Raw genomic sequence first — 17507 nt, forward strand, 5'->3', positions numbered from 1 at the left:
TGCTTCACTAAGCTATGTACATATATTTCCTAGAAGTCTGTTTGCCTACCTGTATCAGATTAGACTAAAGAAAACTTACAAACAGCATTTCTGAAAGTTTTACTTGAAATAAGCTTAATATTTTTCCACAGCTTTGAAAGATAGAATGAAATATTTTTATCCAGAAATAAAAGCCAAGTCACAGTGGAAAAAACCCCACTATTATTTGTAAAATTTCTGTCTGAAAAGGGAGTGGTAAATTCAGAAATCAAGTTCCTCACACTTCTTACCTTATCACTTTTTTCCCCAGATTTCTTCTTCTTAGGATTATCCTTCCAAAGAGATTCTACAGCAATATATCCTTGAAGACTCCAATCATACAGCTGTGTGCCAGCAACCTTTGAAACAGAAGGTTTTAGAAAGCATGAACTTAACAATCTGAAAAACATTACTTTGCTTCTTGTTTAAGTGGAAGAAGTTGAAAAACACAAGATGTGTAACTCTTTCTGTTCAAGCTCAGGGTGTACAGCATTAATAAACATCTTGAAAAAAGATGACACATGAGAAATAAGAAAAACCAACTTGCTATAAAACTATTTGAAGACTACCTGAAAATATATCTATACAAAGAGGAGTGGAATGATGCTGCACGGAAACAATTCTGGTTTTCATAGTATTTGACATTCAACAGAATTAACTTATGCAAATCATTTCTTAATTTGACTGTGCTCATTTTAAAGATCAAAAAAACCCACTCCTACTTAGTTTGTCACTATTTTGCAATTTTATGTTTTTATTGCTTTGGCCAAACAGCAGGAGTACCCCTTTATTTCTTTTTATTTGCTGTTTAGAACTTGCTGATAGATGGCTGTAATAAATAACCAGCTGTCAACTCTCAGAACACAGCTAGGAAAGACTGTGTGTGCTATATTACACCGTCAGGTACTTGATAACAGGAAAAATCCCTAAGTCTAATAAAAAGTATCCCCGCCCCTTACGTGATATGGAACATTTTTATTGCAAGGCTCAGGCCTATACTCCCTTTCAGTTTTCTTACAAATAAAGAACAGCAAAATGGACATTTTGCCCAACATAAACAGCTATTAAACTAAAAAGAACTTATGAACTCAATAAATAAGAAGGTATTGCCCTATCTCCTACAGCAGGCAAAGCTGGAAAACCCAAACTATGAGAACAGGGCACGCGCAAATGTTTCTAAAACAGTTTTTTGATGTCTCTGAAAAAGTTTTCAAATTACATTTTTAAGTTTCTTCTAGTCTCCATCATTTCAGAGATTTCCTGAGCCAGAGGTGATTTCTATGTGTGTAACAATGCCCAAGGAATTTCTCTCCTATGAACTTTCTGCATGGGGTTCAAAGTGAAGTGCAACTTTTTAGCATCTACAACACCCTGTGCCAAGGGGTTCTACTGTGGGGCAGTTTGTCTGAACAAAATTGATTACACCAGTTATGTGCCACAGTGGTACAGGATGTGATTCTGGAGAGAGACCATGTTCTAAATTATTTAATAAATTTTTAAAAATATTTAATAAATAAAATAAATAAAAAAACACCAAACCCAAATCAGCAACTACATTTCCAAGTCACAACTAAAATCAAAATCTGGGCTGTTTTAAACACAAAGTAGCCTGTTTGTCACCATATTTGACAATTATAGCTGTACTTAGTCTGTAGGATGCACTGGGTTTTCTCTAAAGTTCAAGGTGATAAAGGTCATCAGAAAAAAGCACATCAACTGAACCAGCTAAATCTCTAAAATTGCTCAATTCAAACATTACAGGTACAGGTAGTTATTTTCTTTTTCAGTATCAGGATTTTTCATTCTCAAGCACTTCAACAAACCAGTTGGCTCATCTGAAAAGATAGTGTGACCCCTTGAGCAAACCTCCCAGGACTGAAAAATAACCACAATAAAAAAAGGGTTTGTTTTTTTTTTTGTCTGCACTGTTACTGAGGGCACAGCTATCAACATCAAATGAGAAAAAAGAACTATGCGTAAGCCATTTTTTGTTTCTGCTTAAAAGTAGTCCATTAAAATACTTAAAAACACACAAAATGCCTAACAGTACAAAATTAAAAATATTGTTATTACAGGAGTCGTATGACCAAGTGATTTATGAATTCCACAAAATGAGAAATTCCAGCCATTCATGTTGCTGGAGTGAAGTAGCTACACTACAAGGTACAGCAACCCAGACAGTTTACTCTGTCCCAAACAACCAATGTTTAAACACTGCACACCTGCCACGAGTCAGGACCTGCACACACCTTCACAGTTCACATGGGTAGAAAAATATAGTTCTAGACAGACTGTAAGTGCAAGTGTCAAGGTCAACAGGAACACTGACAAGACATTTTTATAACTACCAAATGTATCCTCTCATGAAGACAAGACAAGTCACACATTGGGCTTGTGTTGTGCACCTCCCATGGAGCAGCTGAAGAGGAAGCAGGTGAGTATTGCAGTTGCCACCACTATTCTTGGTAGTGGCACTTCCAACCAGGAAAAGTAACAGGAACAATAACAAAACAAACAGTTCATTCAATTGTTCAAAGTCTTCATTCAAACATCTATACAAACAGTTCCTTTCAAAGAAGGACAAGTTGTTCCATTCAGTCTCCTGGAATCCTTAATTTCTGGAAGATGATTTCCAGCTTGTTTGTGTTAAATTACAACACGCTGAAATACCATCACTGTCCAGTGCAACACCGTAAGTTTGTATGCCAAATTTTGAACAAACAAGTTCAAAAGTCAGATGCAGGGGTTCTCAACAGGGACTCTGAAAGTTTGAAAGTCACTTTGGGCCACGAACACCCATACTGGGCACTACTGGGGTAGCACAAGTGGTCTCCAAGGCCCAATGTGCATGGAAACGAGCTTCCATATTTTAATTCCACATAGGACCATAATCATGCGGTATTGACTATGCTGTATGTTATACAGAATTACATACATACAGAATTATAATTAGCATTCTCTATCTACATTGCCTGTTGAGAAACTACACTGGGAATGCACTGGTTTTTGTACATTGACACTGTTAACTAAGCAGTCATAGTGCCATTTTGCAAGCGTTCAGCAGTAAACATGGATCAAACAACCCCAACTCCTTCTTTCCAACCCACAGCTCCTGGAATCATGTCATGCTCCCAGCTGTGCCAGTACAGCTGTTTACACCTTGTGGACTGAACTGGGCAAGGTATAGGTTCAAAGGACATAGAAATAATGTGCTTTGTTGTCGAAGAAACAAAACTTGCATATTAGGAAGCTTTTTTTTCCTTTCAAGAAGAAGGAAAGCATAACAAACAGTACTTAAGGAAATTTAAAAGATTCTAACAACAAGGAACAAAATTTAATTCTAATGATAGAGTGATATAAGTAACTACATAATGGAAAGTTTTTTCCAGATGAAAGATAAGCCACAGTAAATACAAAATATTTTGAATATATTATATACAGTTTCAAAGCACTAGTTAAAGTTTCAAAGAAAAAAACAAACTTTAGTCTTAAATTCAGTTTCCTTACCACATATACAGTCTGACCTTTTGTTCAAAGCTATAAAAATTAATGTAATACTTGCAGTGAGGAAATAAATCCCTTAAGAAATTGTGTTTTATTAGGGGGAAAAAAATAATAGTCTATGCATTTCTTCCGCCTCCAGTTAGATGATTAGTGTCTGTAAATTACCTATTACCAATGATGAACTCATTGCTGTAACTTCATTTAGCAAGTCATCACTTTAATTGAAAAAAAAGGTTTACTTCTAGATGAACCAAGTGTTGTACCTCAACTGCAAATATATTTTGCTGCATCTATTTCCAACTCTCCAATGGAAAATCTTAAATAAAAGTGGGAAGGAAAAAAATCTACCACATAAACAACAACACAAGACCAAATGAATTATACGACTGAAATAAAAAAGCAGTGGTGAAGTACTTAAATGTGGAAGAAAAATAAAAAGATCCCATAATATAAAAAAATAGATTAAAAAATAAAACTTATGTTCCAGAATATTTCCCGCACTGTTTTATTAAATTGGCAAGTGAGCCCTGTACTGCAGATATCCCTTTCTAGGCTTACAGAAATTCTCTGAAAGGCCTATGAAACATTTCAAAATAATAAGAGAAGAAAGTGCTTCCAATTTCAGATCAAAGCATAAAAATTATGGATGGTAAGATCGGATATGCTTAAAATTTTGCTTTTTTAAGAAAAGCAAAGTGCAAGAGAGATTAGAGGAACCAAAACAGTCTTTAGGATATCACTCTCCCCACAGAAGTTTCCAAATTCATATGTCTAGTGTCCTGACCAAGTCAACAAAGCTAAACCTATTCCAATCTCCTATCAGATTTTTCATTACAGTCAAACTAAGAACTGTGAATTAATCAAAGAGCAACCATGCACTTCAAAGTTCTCATAAAATAAACATGGTATTGTGAAGCTGTTAGTAGCAAATCCATAGTTAAGACTGAACTGAGCTTCTTTCAAAACAATAACATCAGTTTGAACAGTGTTCAATCGCTTCCCGCTTCATTGTTCAGAAGGCAACTAGAATTTTAATACACACTTCTCAACAGAAATGTCTAAGCTTCTTAAATTTTGATTTTTTTTTTTCCCGCCACTTGCATAATTTCCACTCTCTGAGAATAAGTCAGCAGAATTATATGTGTTTAGAGCATCCTGGGAGCACTAAAAAAAGATTCCATCAAAGATCAGAGTATCACCCTGCTGGCAGAGTACAGACACAGCAGTTTTGACTCCTCCTAAGTCAATGACCTTTTAGTTTTCAAAGAACATCATATGTTCTTGACAATGTGATATTATCATTCTGACATCTCAGAGTTATTCACAAGTGGCCAATAACTGGATGGCAAATTTACAAAGGCTGAAATATAAAGAATTTCTGACACATTAAAATAGGTGCACTGTGAGTGGTTAAAAGCTGGATTGCAAACAGAATGTGCTGAGAACTGAGGAATCTGCCAGTACAACTAAGTGTGTACAGCAAGGCACATAACTGGACATTAGTAGGGGCTACTGTTTGGTCTCTTCAGTTCTTTCTTTTACAGGAAACCCACTTAAGCAACTGTAAGTTAACATGCTTCTTATGTGCCTAGAACAACAAATCTGTAAAAAGAGATGGCATCCCATAATTATGCAGAAGCATTCTTATCCCCTTCCAGAATGTGCATGCTATCTTTCTTAAAACCCTAATCAACAAAACCCAGAAAATATTGATAACGTTTATCTCAAAATGTTGTTCTTATCATTTTTCCATAGATTTTTTTTTGTTTCTTTTCATCTGTTTTCAAGATATTTCAGGCTTCCTTAGCATTTTAAGTAAACACACAAACTGTATTCACTAAGCATATTTATGCTAATACTATTTGAGGTTAGAGATTAAGAAAGGAAATTATATTCCTCAAACAGAGGAGACTACTGCAGATGTCAGGAAAAAAAATGTCACTAAAAGGAACAGGATGTCTGACTGTCTTTCAGTCCAGACTGTACGTGCTTTGACAAAATAACTGTAATTTTTAAAGTGCCAAGAACACTGAAATGACTTTCAAAAATGACTACCAGTTAAAAGGAAGGGAAATTAATTATTGGCAAGGAGCCAATAATCAAAATAAAAGACACTTCTCCAAAGAAAGTTATAATCACTGACCTTTGCAATAGCAACCGCTTGCTGAGGGTAATACATGGAGGTAGCAATACCCATAAGACTCACAGGGTACACCAACTTCTTGATTTTTGAGCCTGTTTCATAACAAAAAACAAAAAACAAACAAACAAACAAAAATATTGTTAGAGTATACATTAACCAAGACAGCTGAATGACCCTAACATTTTATTTATAAACAATTTTCTTAAATACAGTTTGGCATATTTTCTGTTCAGTCCTACTGCTTTCTTAAAAAACATAATTACCCTAATTAGTAATTATTCTTTTAGCTTTTTTAAGACAATGTTTTTATTAGCATCTTTCCATAGTGAAAACTACTCTATAACTGCATGGATGCCTCTGGTCAGTGGCTGCATCCAGCTCAAAGTGGGTTCAGGGGAGATAGGCAGCAACACATCAGCCACGGGCTAATTTGAGTAAGCGCACTGCTGCCTGACATTCACTTCAAGTCAAATATGAAAGAAACTAAGACCTGCAGTCAGGATGCAAATATGACTGTGATTCTGTGATCTTACCCTGTAATCAGTGAGCAGCCCAAGAGTCCTTTGAGCTCTCCTGCACAGTAGCTGGCTGCACGACAGGGTCTCCCCTTGAGGGACCACTCTCAAGGCTACACCTGCTGCAGAGATCCCTTAGTCCTCGATACTGAGAGATTCCTTGCTGCAACAAATCCTCAGTAAGTGACTAATAGTTTGCTAAACTTTGTAAGCTTCATTAAGATTGTATCTTAGAGAGATTGTGCACATATAATCCTTCGGACATGAACTGTTGACCAAGTCTGGGACTAGGACTGGACCCAGCTGCACCTCGACCCCTCTAAGTAGGAGTCTGGAAAGCAAGGAGGTCATCTCTGAACCTTGTGACTCAAGAGGAGGATCCTCCCCAGATAGGTCTGTCTGACCCTGTCCTCTGTGCAGTACCAAGTGTACCTTGCCATCAAATCCTGTTAAATCATTGCTTTATATCAATAAAGACATTACTGCTTCTCTCTTACGAGTGAAGTGCATCACTCCATATGCAAATTAAGGTTAAAATAATTATCTTCAATGGCATTTTAAATCAAGCTGAATGACTGCACAATATCTATAGGATTAAACTTTGAATACCATATTTTCTACTCAGTGGGCAGCTGTGTCTTCAGGTGTTATGGTTAGACCTGGAGGATTTTATCTGCACCTTTCCAGAGGACAATTTTTCCAGTGAGACCATGGGGGAAGGGATGAAAAAAAGAGGACATTTGGTTCTACCTTTCTGTGGCATCAAAATTAAGGGGCACTTCTACAGTTTGAATACTTTCTAGAAATAGCAGTCAGTATTGTAAAGCATAACCAGAAAAAAAGTTTTTAAATTATAGCTCCTCACTAATCACTTTTATTATGAGGTATCTTTATTTTTAATAAACTTAGGATCCTCTAATATTTCAGTTCCAGCTCCAAGACTGCACTTTATCCCTCTGTCCCCATTTTGCTACAGTCCTAATGGAAGCTGATCACATTCATGATCACATAACTTGAGAAGCAGGAATTTGAACAGAAATAACTTCAAAGGGTAAAGTTGGAGAACTTGATTTCATTTAAAAAAAATATGCAAGGAAAAAAACAGTATTGTTTTCACAATCTTCACTGGAAAATTAAATATTTTGAGAAGTGCATATATTCACAGAATACTTTCCATTTCTGCATAGCCAAGCACACACTTACAGTTTGTTCAACACGTTCAGGTCCCACAAAGGTGTATTTTTATCTAAAGCAAATCCTCACTAGTATTTAAATTCTACAATTTCACAGTTGTTACCTACAAGTTTTCTTCTTGTGTTACTTCACTTCACTGTATTAAGAACATCTCAACACAAACATAAAATACAATTAACATTTCTTAAACTAATGTTTCTTTCTATGAAAGCAAAAACGTTCCTTCAACAAATGTGATGAAATTACCTGTATCACTTTTCTATAGTGCAAAACGTGCAGGTATCTATAGTACACCCAGAATTCACAAGTGTATCTGCTGAATATCACCACCTGCAGCAGCTCTGTGCCTGGACACACAAGGAACTTGAATACACAACTGATTGGACACACATCATAGTTCAGGAACCTCAGTATTTTACCATAGTTCATTCCTCTGTAGTTTTCTACAGTAACATATGTGATCAAAAACTTAAATAATTAAAAAGATTTTTAGGTGAAAAAACCCCAAACTAATCCTTTCCCATTTTTGTCATACTAAGCTAGAACTGGGAAATATCAAAGTAACAAACTGCAGTAACAAATACAGCATTCATAAAACAGTAATTGATGGTTATTACACACCTTTTACATTAAATTTCCTTATAGCTGGAGGAACATTGTAGAAACATTTGTACAGCTCGTACGTTTAAGTCAGATCTCGTCGTCACAATTAAAAATTAGTACCTTAAAACCCACTAATAAACTACTTCTCCCAAATCATAACATAACCAGTTCAAAAGGTTCCCACTTACCTCTAGCAAGAAACAATCCAATAATTCCAGCAAAACCTATCACACCAAGTCTTGGATAAAATCCAGCAGGCGGCTTTTGGAGAAATTCATAGCCCTCTGAAAAGAAGTCAGAACAAAGTGCTTTAATGTAATGTGAAAGTGTGTTTGTGATAAGGAATCATCAATAGACACTGGTAATTGTTACAAAACACAAAGAGTTATCAAAACACATTTAACTGTCATGCCCATTTTAGACTTGCTGGCATAAAATTCAAAGCCTTTGAGATGTTCTCTAGTGACACATGAATGAAACTGAACATCATATTGTATTCACCAATTTTCATAGAAGCTTTTGCTCTTTTGCATCTCGATCATATCTTTTTCAAATTAGTGATAAAAACCTTTGCGAAGTGGAATTTTACAGTTACATGTTAACAGGAATTAGTTTCAGTAAAACACTGTACAAAAAACAAATCACAGAGCAATGGAAAGACACAGCATAAACAAAGTTCACTCCAAGATTTGAGTCCGATGGGAAATGGAAAACTATGAAAAATCTTCCATACAAACAAGTTCAAAAGACTGAGACTGCTAAATTTAAGGAAAAGAGGTGGAGTATCTGAACTGAGCTCTACGTAGCATCCATGCTCAGTCCTGGTAAGCCTAATTATGAAAGGATGCTTACAAAAATAAAAAACAAATACAAATTATTTTGGATTAATTCAAAATTCTTTGGAGATCCATGGAAGTAAACCAAAATGAAAAGGCTAAACATTACAAACAAAAGACCTAATGTTTGCAATAAGTTATAATCATTACAGGAAGTTTCAGCTACCAGGTTGAGTCATGTAAATACTATTGGCTGGGAATAAATTGTGAGGCTTTTTTCCTTTATTTTCCTACATAACTAATTTTTGGTGACATTGATAAACACAGATGCTGGTCTCAAATTTTAATTGTTTAGAAATGTAGTGTCCTAAGTGACCCACAAAGGAAATTTAAACAGACACACAGTGCAAATAAAGTAAATGCATTAGAACTCATACATATAATGATGCTTACTGGAATTTTTTTTTAACAGAAGATATAGTACAGTCCTGCATTTTAAATTGCTAGTTAAGAAAACTCAGCTGATTTACCTCTACCATGCTCAACAGCTTTTTCTAAATTGGGCATAGCTTTGGCATAAAGATCCTAAAAAAAAAAAAAAAGAGAACAACGGTAAATAGATACCAAGTAAGTAAAATATTAACTACAGACTGAAACTGACCTGACAAAGAAAGGGAAAAAAACCCTGTAACAGGAAAGAAAAAAGTCCTGAGTCACTAAAATAACTCCTTGTATTCCCACTTCCACCCTTCCCTTGGAGGGCTATGCTTGCTCAACGTTACATTCGGCATAACTTACAGATTTGTCTCAAACTAGTCTTTGGATACAGATGAAATATAATACTTTAAAATGCAGAAGTCAATCTCAATGTTTTATTAAAATCAGGTAGCTGAAACTCAGAATTAGCTCAGGTTTCTCAGTGTACATTGGTATTGCAAAGATACTTGAGCTGATGCAAAGAAAAGAAGTCCAACACTGCAATAAATCCTTCCTTGCACTTCACGGGGATATGTGATTCACTCTGCAAGGTGATAAATCCCACTTTCCAGGAGACTATCTTAGGCTAACAAAACTGTATTTTTGAAGTGACTTGGAAAATGAGATGTCCATACAATGTCCAAAGTAAATCAAAGAACTCTTCACCAACCCCACAGACTAGTTCTAGATTTTTTTCAGACTGAAAATACGCAGGAAGTAAAAGAATCCACATTGTCTTTTACCAAAATAGAAAAAAAATCTCAATAGAAAGAACCCTGCTAATTGTTATTTATGCTAATAATCCTTCAGAGGGACAGTGTAAGGCTGTCTATAAGTTAGGTAACAAATTCATAAACATACATGCCAAAGATGAAGCAGAGAATGGTCTCACAGTTCCACCTATGATGCATTTGTACAGAAGTGAAAGCATTTGTTTAGGATACTGCATGGGGATAATATTTTTAGAACTTTCATTTCCTCACTGGCGAGAGTGGCATAAAAAACCCCAATTTGTCATGAAAATAAAAGAAGTGTTAGCATGTCACATGTGACATGACTCTAAATGGATGTTGGTCTTATTAAAAGCCAATTTAAAAAGAACTTGGTCTAAAGACCCCACAGACTAATTAAGTCTAATCTTCTGTCACAGCTGAAACATAACTGGCTCATTTCTACACCTGAGTTTTGAACTGAATTTCCACTACAGTTAAGTAATTTTGAAAAAGTAAAATGGATGTACGAACATAACCAATTTTATTCTCATTATCCTAGGTTATGTTTTTAATTTTAAAGACAACTTAAGACACACTTCAGTATTATTTTCTTAAACGTACCAGGGGGTGGAGGTGGTATAAAACAAAGTTACCTCTAACTACAGTTAAGCAAACAAAATTATCCCAAACACATAAAGCTGACATGCCTGCTTCATAAAATGAGTCAGTAAACCACTGCCAGGAAGTGGCTTGTTGTGTGTGAGCAGAAGAGCACATCTTATGTAAATGATCACCACACAGACAAAAAAAAAATAAAACAAATAGGATGACAACAGGCCAGTGAGACATAAAACAAGGTTCAGGGCTCACCTGCCCTCAGTCCTAGTGGGCAACTACCCTGCTCTCAAATTTCATTCCCTGGTTAAGGTTACCACAGGCAACAAACAGAACCCATGTGTTCAGGAGGTCAGAGCTCTAACTATCCTGTGCAAAAACCCCTTCAGCTTCCAAACTGCAGCCAGTGCTCCTGCTGCTGGTACTTTAGAAACACATCACTAGACTAACACTGAATACCTCTGAAAAAATGTTGCATTCCTGTTAAAGGAGGTGAGTACCACCACACAGAACTTCCAGGCAGAAAGGACACCCTGATCTGAACAGCTTGGCTTTCTACAGAGAACTGGGCAGTTTGCAGCTTAAGAGGATTCACAACAACCAGAGGGCAAAGTAGAGAATTGTCTAAATCTCCCAAAAGGCAACCAGATGGCAAGGATGCCCTTGCTTCCAAAGTAAGCCTCGACATTTGCTGTGTCAGGAAAGAGCAAGAAAACCATGCTAGGACTTTGCAATCTAATACCAACAATTTAGGCCTTGATTACAAAGATCTTGGTTTCATTATCTGCCCCAGAGACTATTTTTGTATTTAATGACTGTTTACTACAAACATGCTGCCTAATAAAATATGTATGAGGAAGTTTTGGGGTAAGGCCTGGGGATTAGGTTTACCACTGCCAGTTCAGCAAATACTGATATATTTTTTGCAAAGTTTTGTTTTGTCACAGTTGCAGTGAGGGTAACTCGGTATTTCCGCTCCTCTTGATAATTTAAGGCTTTCTCCTTGAGCATGGAAACTGCAAATTTGATTATCACTCTCCTGTCTTCCTCAGCCACAGGACAGTACCAAATCCAGACATGCCTAGATATATTTACGCAGAAAGGTCATTTCAGATAACAATTCTACACTTTAGTTAATTTTAATTCTTTTGGAGGGAGACAAAATGAAAAAAAAAAAAACAGGGGTTTAGTTCCAAAAATTAGCAGAAAGAAACCACTGGTTTTGTGTGAGAAGGGGGTAAACATTTATGACCTGAACTGTGGAAAATTTTAAGTAATGCAGAAAACTTTAAATAATGCGGCATTTTTGAAAAATGCTTTTACAGCTATCAACTTTTACTTCGCTGCTACCTGTTAATTCCAACTCTGAAAAACAAAGAAAAAAAAAATCACACAGCTCGACCCTTATCACTGAGCCCCTACCAGATGTGATATAAACCATTGTACCTGACACCAGGCTGTATATGGCTCCATAGCATGTCGTAAACGTGAAACCCCCTCTTCCAATTCAGTTTGTGGATTCTCCACATATTTAGTCTCACGAGCTGGAGAGGAGTAGAGTGACAGCTGTGAATATTAGCAAACAAGAGGTTAACAACAAAGGTGTAATTGTGCAAGTAGGTCTTGAGGGCACGAACAGTCTAAGCAGAGAACATCTAACACTGTGCTTACTACATAAACAATGCATAATAAAAATTCACACAGCTGTGAGACAACCATTATGAGCAAAGTTTAATTATACAGTACATAATTATGATGAAGATGACTTCTAACTGCTATGCAATTCATTCATAGCTGCTATATGATCCAAGTCACAAGTTATAAATTCATATTAAACTAGTTTAATAAGAACACAAAAAGTAATTATGAAAAATGTTTCTTGCCTTAATCAGCACTTATGGCTCCCACTTAACATAGTAAATGTACTAGAAATCATAATCTATCATTTTCTATATTCACACAAGACATCAATAAAGAGCCTGAGCAGCTTCTAACAAAGGTATCTGATACAAATGTTTGTTACTGAGCAGGAAAATGGTACAACATCCCTACACTGTGGTCATTAACCACATCAGCAACTGACAGCATTAAGAGCACTCTGGGGCTGAGCAAAGAGGAGCTGTAACCAGCAATGGGCATCCTCACATAATAAATACTAAACCACCCTATTTGGGGTTTAGCATGACATTTATTAAGATTACCTAAGCATTTTTAAAATTCTATTCCATTAAAAAAACCCCACAAAGTCTATACTATTGAAGATGAACAGCAAAGTTCAGACCAAAACAAAATCTGTTAAAATTTCTACCAGTTTAAATACCATGCTGATGTTTAGTATAAAGAGCTTAAATTTTATACCACATTTATACTCCATCTAGTAGTTCATTATAAACTGATGTTTACAAATATTGCTGCATCAAAGTAGTGTAGCTAGCCCTTTTTTCATGATGAGCTGGAAAAGAACTGCATCTCTATCACAACAAAAAAGCTGTTAATCATAATAAAATATATAACAACATAGAATCTGGCCAATAATTTGGTAGCTCATGCAGCTGGATTTCCCATAATACTTCAAAAGACAAGTATTTTCAGTCTCATTTCCCTGTGAAATCTAGTCATCCCTGCAATCCTAGTCACAAGTTGAACTTGGATCCTGTTGGACAATCTAACAGCCATGTCTGGCACAAGGACAGAAGCCTCAGAGATAGGGAAATTCCCATATATTTTATGCAACTAGACAGCTGACACAGTAGAGATCCAAACTAATACTCTGTGAATGGCAAGAAAGGCAGCCAAAACTCCATGGCTTGCACATGGTGCTTTGCTGGAGGTGATGGGCAAGCCAATTACTCAGCACACATGGAAGTGCTCACTGCTGCCTCAGGACTGACTCATGACAGCGGAGGTATGAGGTGAGCCCAAGCCTGGGCTGGGGTAAAACCAGGAGACCACTTCAATTATTGATCCTCTCACACTGTACAAGTGAATTGCCCACGCAGACAACTCCAAAAGGCCTAAGTATACACAAAAGTAAGTTTAATTCAGTTCTACTGCTTATGTAACGACTTGGATTGAAGTACTTCAAGGAAATTTTTAAACAACTACACACCGTCATGGATATAAAGCTGTATTTAGTTATGAACTACTTATTTTAATTTTTTTTTAATGTTGGAGACTTTTAAAAGCTTGTGCAACAATGCTGGTGAGCCTGTAGTTTGACAGGGTGTTTTAAAGCTCTACTTGTGATATAACCAAGATTTTTGTAGCATCTTAGAGAAATAAAAAGGTGACAGGTATTTATTACCACTACTTATTGTATTTGTTGTTGCTTAGGTCTAAATGCTGTAAAGAAAGGAAAACTGGTAAAATTCTGTAAGCTACTATAGCAGATTCAAAACATTGCCAGACAAGAATTTTGGTCATAAAATAAAGAGGATATTTTTAGAAATAAAACATTTTGATTTGCTGTTTTAGTGGAGAATATAAACAAAATTTTATTAGAATTTCCCAACAGTACTTACAGTAAAAAATAAATAGTGTTATCTGGACAAAAAGCAAAGAAAATATTCCTGTGTATTTGAAGTACAACCACAAGTAAATCTACAAACACAAAAACGTAATTTCTGAATGAAGAACAGAAAGCTTTAATGTAGGAAAAAGATCTTACACACAAACAAGCCTGATGCTATCAAGTGAAGGACATCAAATGCAACTCCTAGGTAAAAGAAGCAGAACTATATAGACCTCTCTATTATGGAAAATTGAGAAGCAAATTTAAAGGCAAGAATACAAAAGGTGAAGAGATGCACCTAAATACATAATGTCTTTCAGAATTCTTTAGATAAAAGAGCACTAAGGCTCTAACCACACTTACCTCCTCAATTTTCAGCAACTCCTTTTTGGAAGTCTTCTCTGAGGAAGCAGCATAAACCTGGACAGAGAGCAAGCTGAGGGTGACAGGGGTGGCCCCCAGCCGAATTACCTGGAAACATTGTAGGGAGACAAGGACATCACTAGGTGCAAACAAAATGGCAACGTTTGAACACATCCATGTAGACAATGTTTAAGTACCTATGTATGGTAGAAAGCGACATATTAATAAGCTTAGAAATTAGGAGAAAGGGGGTGTCAGCAGTACACAATCTCAGGCACACAAATGGTAACACCTAAATTATTCAGATGGTATTTGGAGAAGCCTAAGGCTAAAGGAGACAGTAAATATAAATGCTAATCTTACCAGTTTTCATCTCTAAAAAACATCTTGTTTTCTCTCATTTTAAACCAAAATTTTTATTAACTTTCTCAGTATAAATACTAAGAATATATTCATATTATAAGCAACTTTGTGAATACCTATAACACTTCAATTTTTTCGTTCAGCATTTTACTTCTAGTTAGTATTTGCATCTAGATTCAAGAAAAGATTGAGACCTACAGCTGAAAATATCAGAGCATAATCACTGCTTTCTAAGAATTTTAGGAATGTCTTCTACTTTTCTGTGAGAAACATGAATTACTTCACTATTTTTGAATACTTCAGATTCAATCCAGTCACACAACACAACCACCACGAGGAAGGTGGATATAATTCTTCTGACACTCAGGACCTACACTAAACTGTATTTCTTAATGGGAAAGTCTGCTTCAACTTAAAAAAAAACAGAAGATGAAAACCTGAGCTGGGTAGCAATCCAGAATGCCCAGTGAGCATTTCCCAACAACTGGACATCCTTATTAACAGCAAAGTATAACTCCAGAAATGGCAGTTCAAACGGGAAAGTTTTCAATATCTCACATTCCTGTTACTGCTCAGGGGAAAGTGTAGTTACAACAGCCAGTGTTTTGCTGTATCAGGTTACAGGTGAGAGGATCTAACACCAAACTAGAAACATCTGGCCCTGCTCTGGCACAGGCTCCAGAAGTCCTGCTGCTCACCTTGCCCTAGCTCTGCTGGCCAGGTGCTTCCACCGTGAGGCAATTTCACCTCGGCAATTTGGGAAAAGGTCAGTCCTGAAAGAGAAGCGGAGAGCTTTGTGCGGGGTTAGCAACTTGAACCCATCCATAAAACAGCCTGACGAGCACCAGAGGAACGGTGTGGCCAGGGAGGAGGGGATGAAAAAGGAGAAGGCAGCAAACCCTCTACCTTTTCAGAAGTAGAAGGGTCCATTACACTGACCTAGCTGCTTGTGACACTGAAGCCTTGGTCAGACCAATACATCCTTCATGCTGTGATGATGATAACTGGCCTTGCCACAGGACAATTGCTCTGAAACTTCCTGTCCAGTGCAGAACTGTTAGAAAATAGCTTTAAAATTATCCAGACCACATCATCTTACTGTACACAGATAAGCATTTGCAGATTAACTTTCTTCCACTGCTTTGCAGATAGAATGTTTATTAAATGTAGCCAAGAGCCTCCTCAAATTAAAACTCAGACTATACATTTGTCAAACTTCCTTCTCATTTATGTGTAGAGAACCAGCACACAAGAACTAGGTCACAGGATTGCTTTTCAGGAAGACATAAGGGATCTGCTGGGTCAAAAGGTATGGAAAAACTTGCTTAAAATAAAAGTTTTTCCTTATTTGAATTTATGGATGCATTACTACAGCACTATAAATGAAACACCACAATGACTGGATGAGCTGTTTCACAGCTAAGAAAAGACAGGAATAATCTTTCATGGTGTTTGTTTAAACACTTTTCACATACTTCTATTGGCCAAGACAAAAACATGAACACTACTAACCATTAGTAACTGTAGAGATTATTTCCTCAATCTTTCCTTTTTTCACTGCACAATTGTTCTGTCACTGAAAAGGCAAAAATCTAAATACATTTTCATTCTGAAATATGTTTTCAAACAGTGTAAATGGTGCTGTCAACAGCAGAAATCGTAAATCCAAATGTTTTAAATATTTGAGATTTTTATATAAAGACACAATCAGCAGAGCACAAGAATGGAAGCACCTTGGTTTCACAAACAGGTATCAGTGATCATAGAACTACTCAGACCGAAAATGTCAACCATTTATATTATCAAGATACTGAAATGCAGACATTTTCCACTGGTTTTGTGTTTTAACAAAATGAAATTAATCACTAAAAGTGCAAGTTGAATCTCTCCTTAAATGTGCTGTTCAGGACATACTGTAATGGTCCTCTACATCAGCTACAGAGAGCTATGGGACAGACGGAACTGAAGCTGAAGTACCGCACACATGAAAATATTTATTTGGGAGTATGAAAGATCAACCGCTGCACTTTTTGTTTCCAAAGTTACCTTCAGGATCTCATTTCTTAATTCTATACTAACCACGTATTCCTAAACCATTTAAACTGGTTTAGTAAAGCATTTTGACTGACTGACATGTGTCTTCCCTGCCTGTTTTACTCCATTGATATCAAAAGAGTAAACCCGACATTCTTTTCTCTTGACAATGCTCTGCAGTTACCGTAAGTAAAGAAGATACTAAGTTTACTCCTCCCTCTAGCTGAAGAATTCAGCTTTATCTTCAGACACAAGATAAGCAAATTCTATCCTAAAGAAGGAGGGGAGAAAGACTGTGATATTTTATTTTCTATTGTCTTGCTTTAGTGTCTTTCTCTAAGTTCTTAACTAAAAAATGTCTGTGGGAAGCATAAATCCCATATTAGTTCTCAAACAGGCATATAAAGGGCTAAAGATTAACTAGAACGTTTTTCTTTTCTTCCTCTTGTCTGTGGATTCTCAATGTATTTATGACTTTTGTCACCTTGTCAAAACAGGTGGGAAAGGAAAAACAGAAAGGAAAAAAAAAACAAACCTTGAGCATACTTCTGAGAAGGCTGATATTTGTCCTAATGTACAAAGCCACTTCATTTTTCTCTTCTTTTTCTGTTCTTCCTCCTATTTCCCAACCCCAACTATAAAAACACAAAACCAAACCCCAAACTCTTGAGCACTCCT

General features: G+C 36.3%; 1 protein-coding gene across 3 annotated transcripts in view; it reads right to left on the bottom strand.

Annotated features, from left to right (window-relative positions):
• Nucleotides 1–17507, bottom strand: part of APOO (apolipoprotein O) — a 30687-nt gene that overhangs the window by 11786 nt on the left and 1394 nt on the right. For 2 of the 3 annotated variants that reach the window (XM_017827143.1, XM_017827144.1), the window contains exons 2-7: nt 14433–14540; nt 12005–12124; nt 9284–9338; nt 8166–8261; nt 5666–5757; nt 270–377 (exon numbers count right to left, since the gene is read on the bottom strand). In XM_017827143.1, the coding sequence (XP_017682632.1) occupies nt 270–377; nt 5666–5757; nt 8166–8261; nt 9284–9338; nt 12005–12124; nt 14433–14540 (579 nt within the window). Of the gene's footprint in view, nt 1–269; nt 378–5665; nt 5758–8165; nt 8262–9283; nt 9339–12004; nt 12125–14432; nt 14541–16307; nt 16327–17507 lie in introns of those variants that run through there. The other variant, XM_017827145.1, reaches the window with a different exon arrangement.

This window comes from Lepidothrix coronata, unplaced genomic scaffold (genome assembly GCF_001604755.1).
Source record: "Lepidothrix coronata isolate B3197 unplaced genomic scaffold, Lepidothrix_coronata-1.0 Scaffold135, whole genome shotgun sequence".
Taxonomy (NCBI): domain Eukaryota; kingdom Metazoa; phylum Chordata; class Aves; order Passeriformes; family Pipridae; genus Lepidothrix; species Lepidothrix coronata.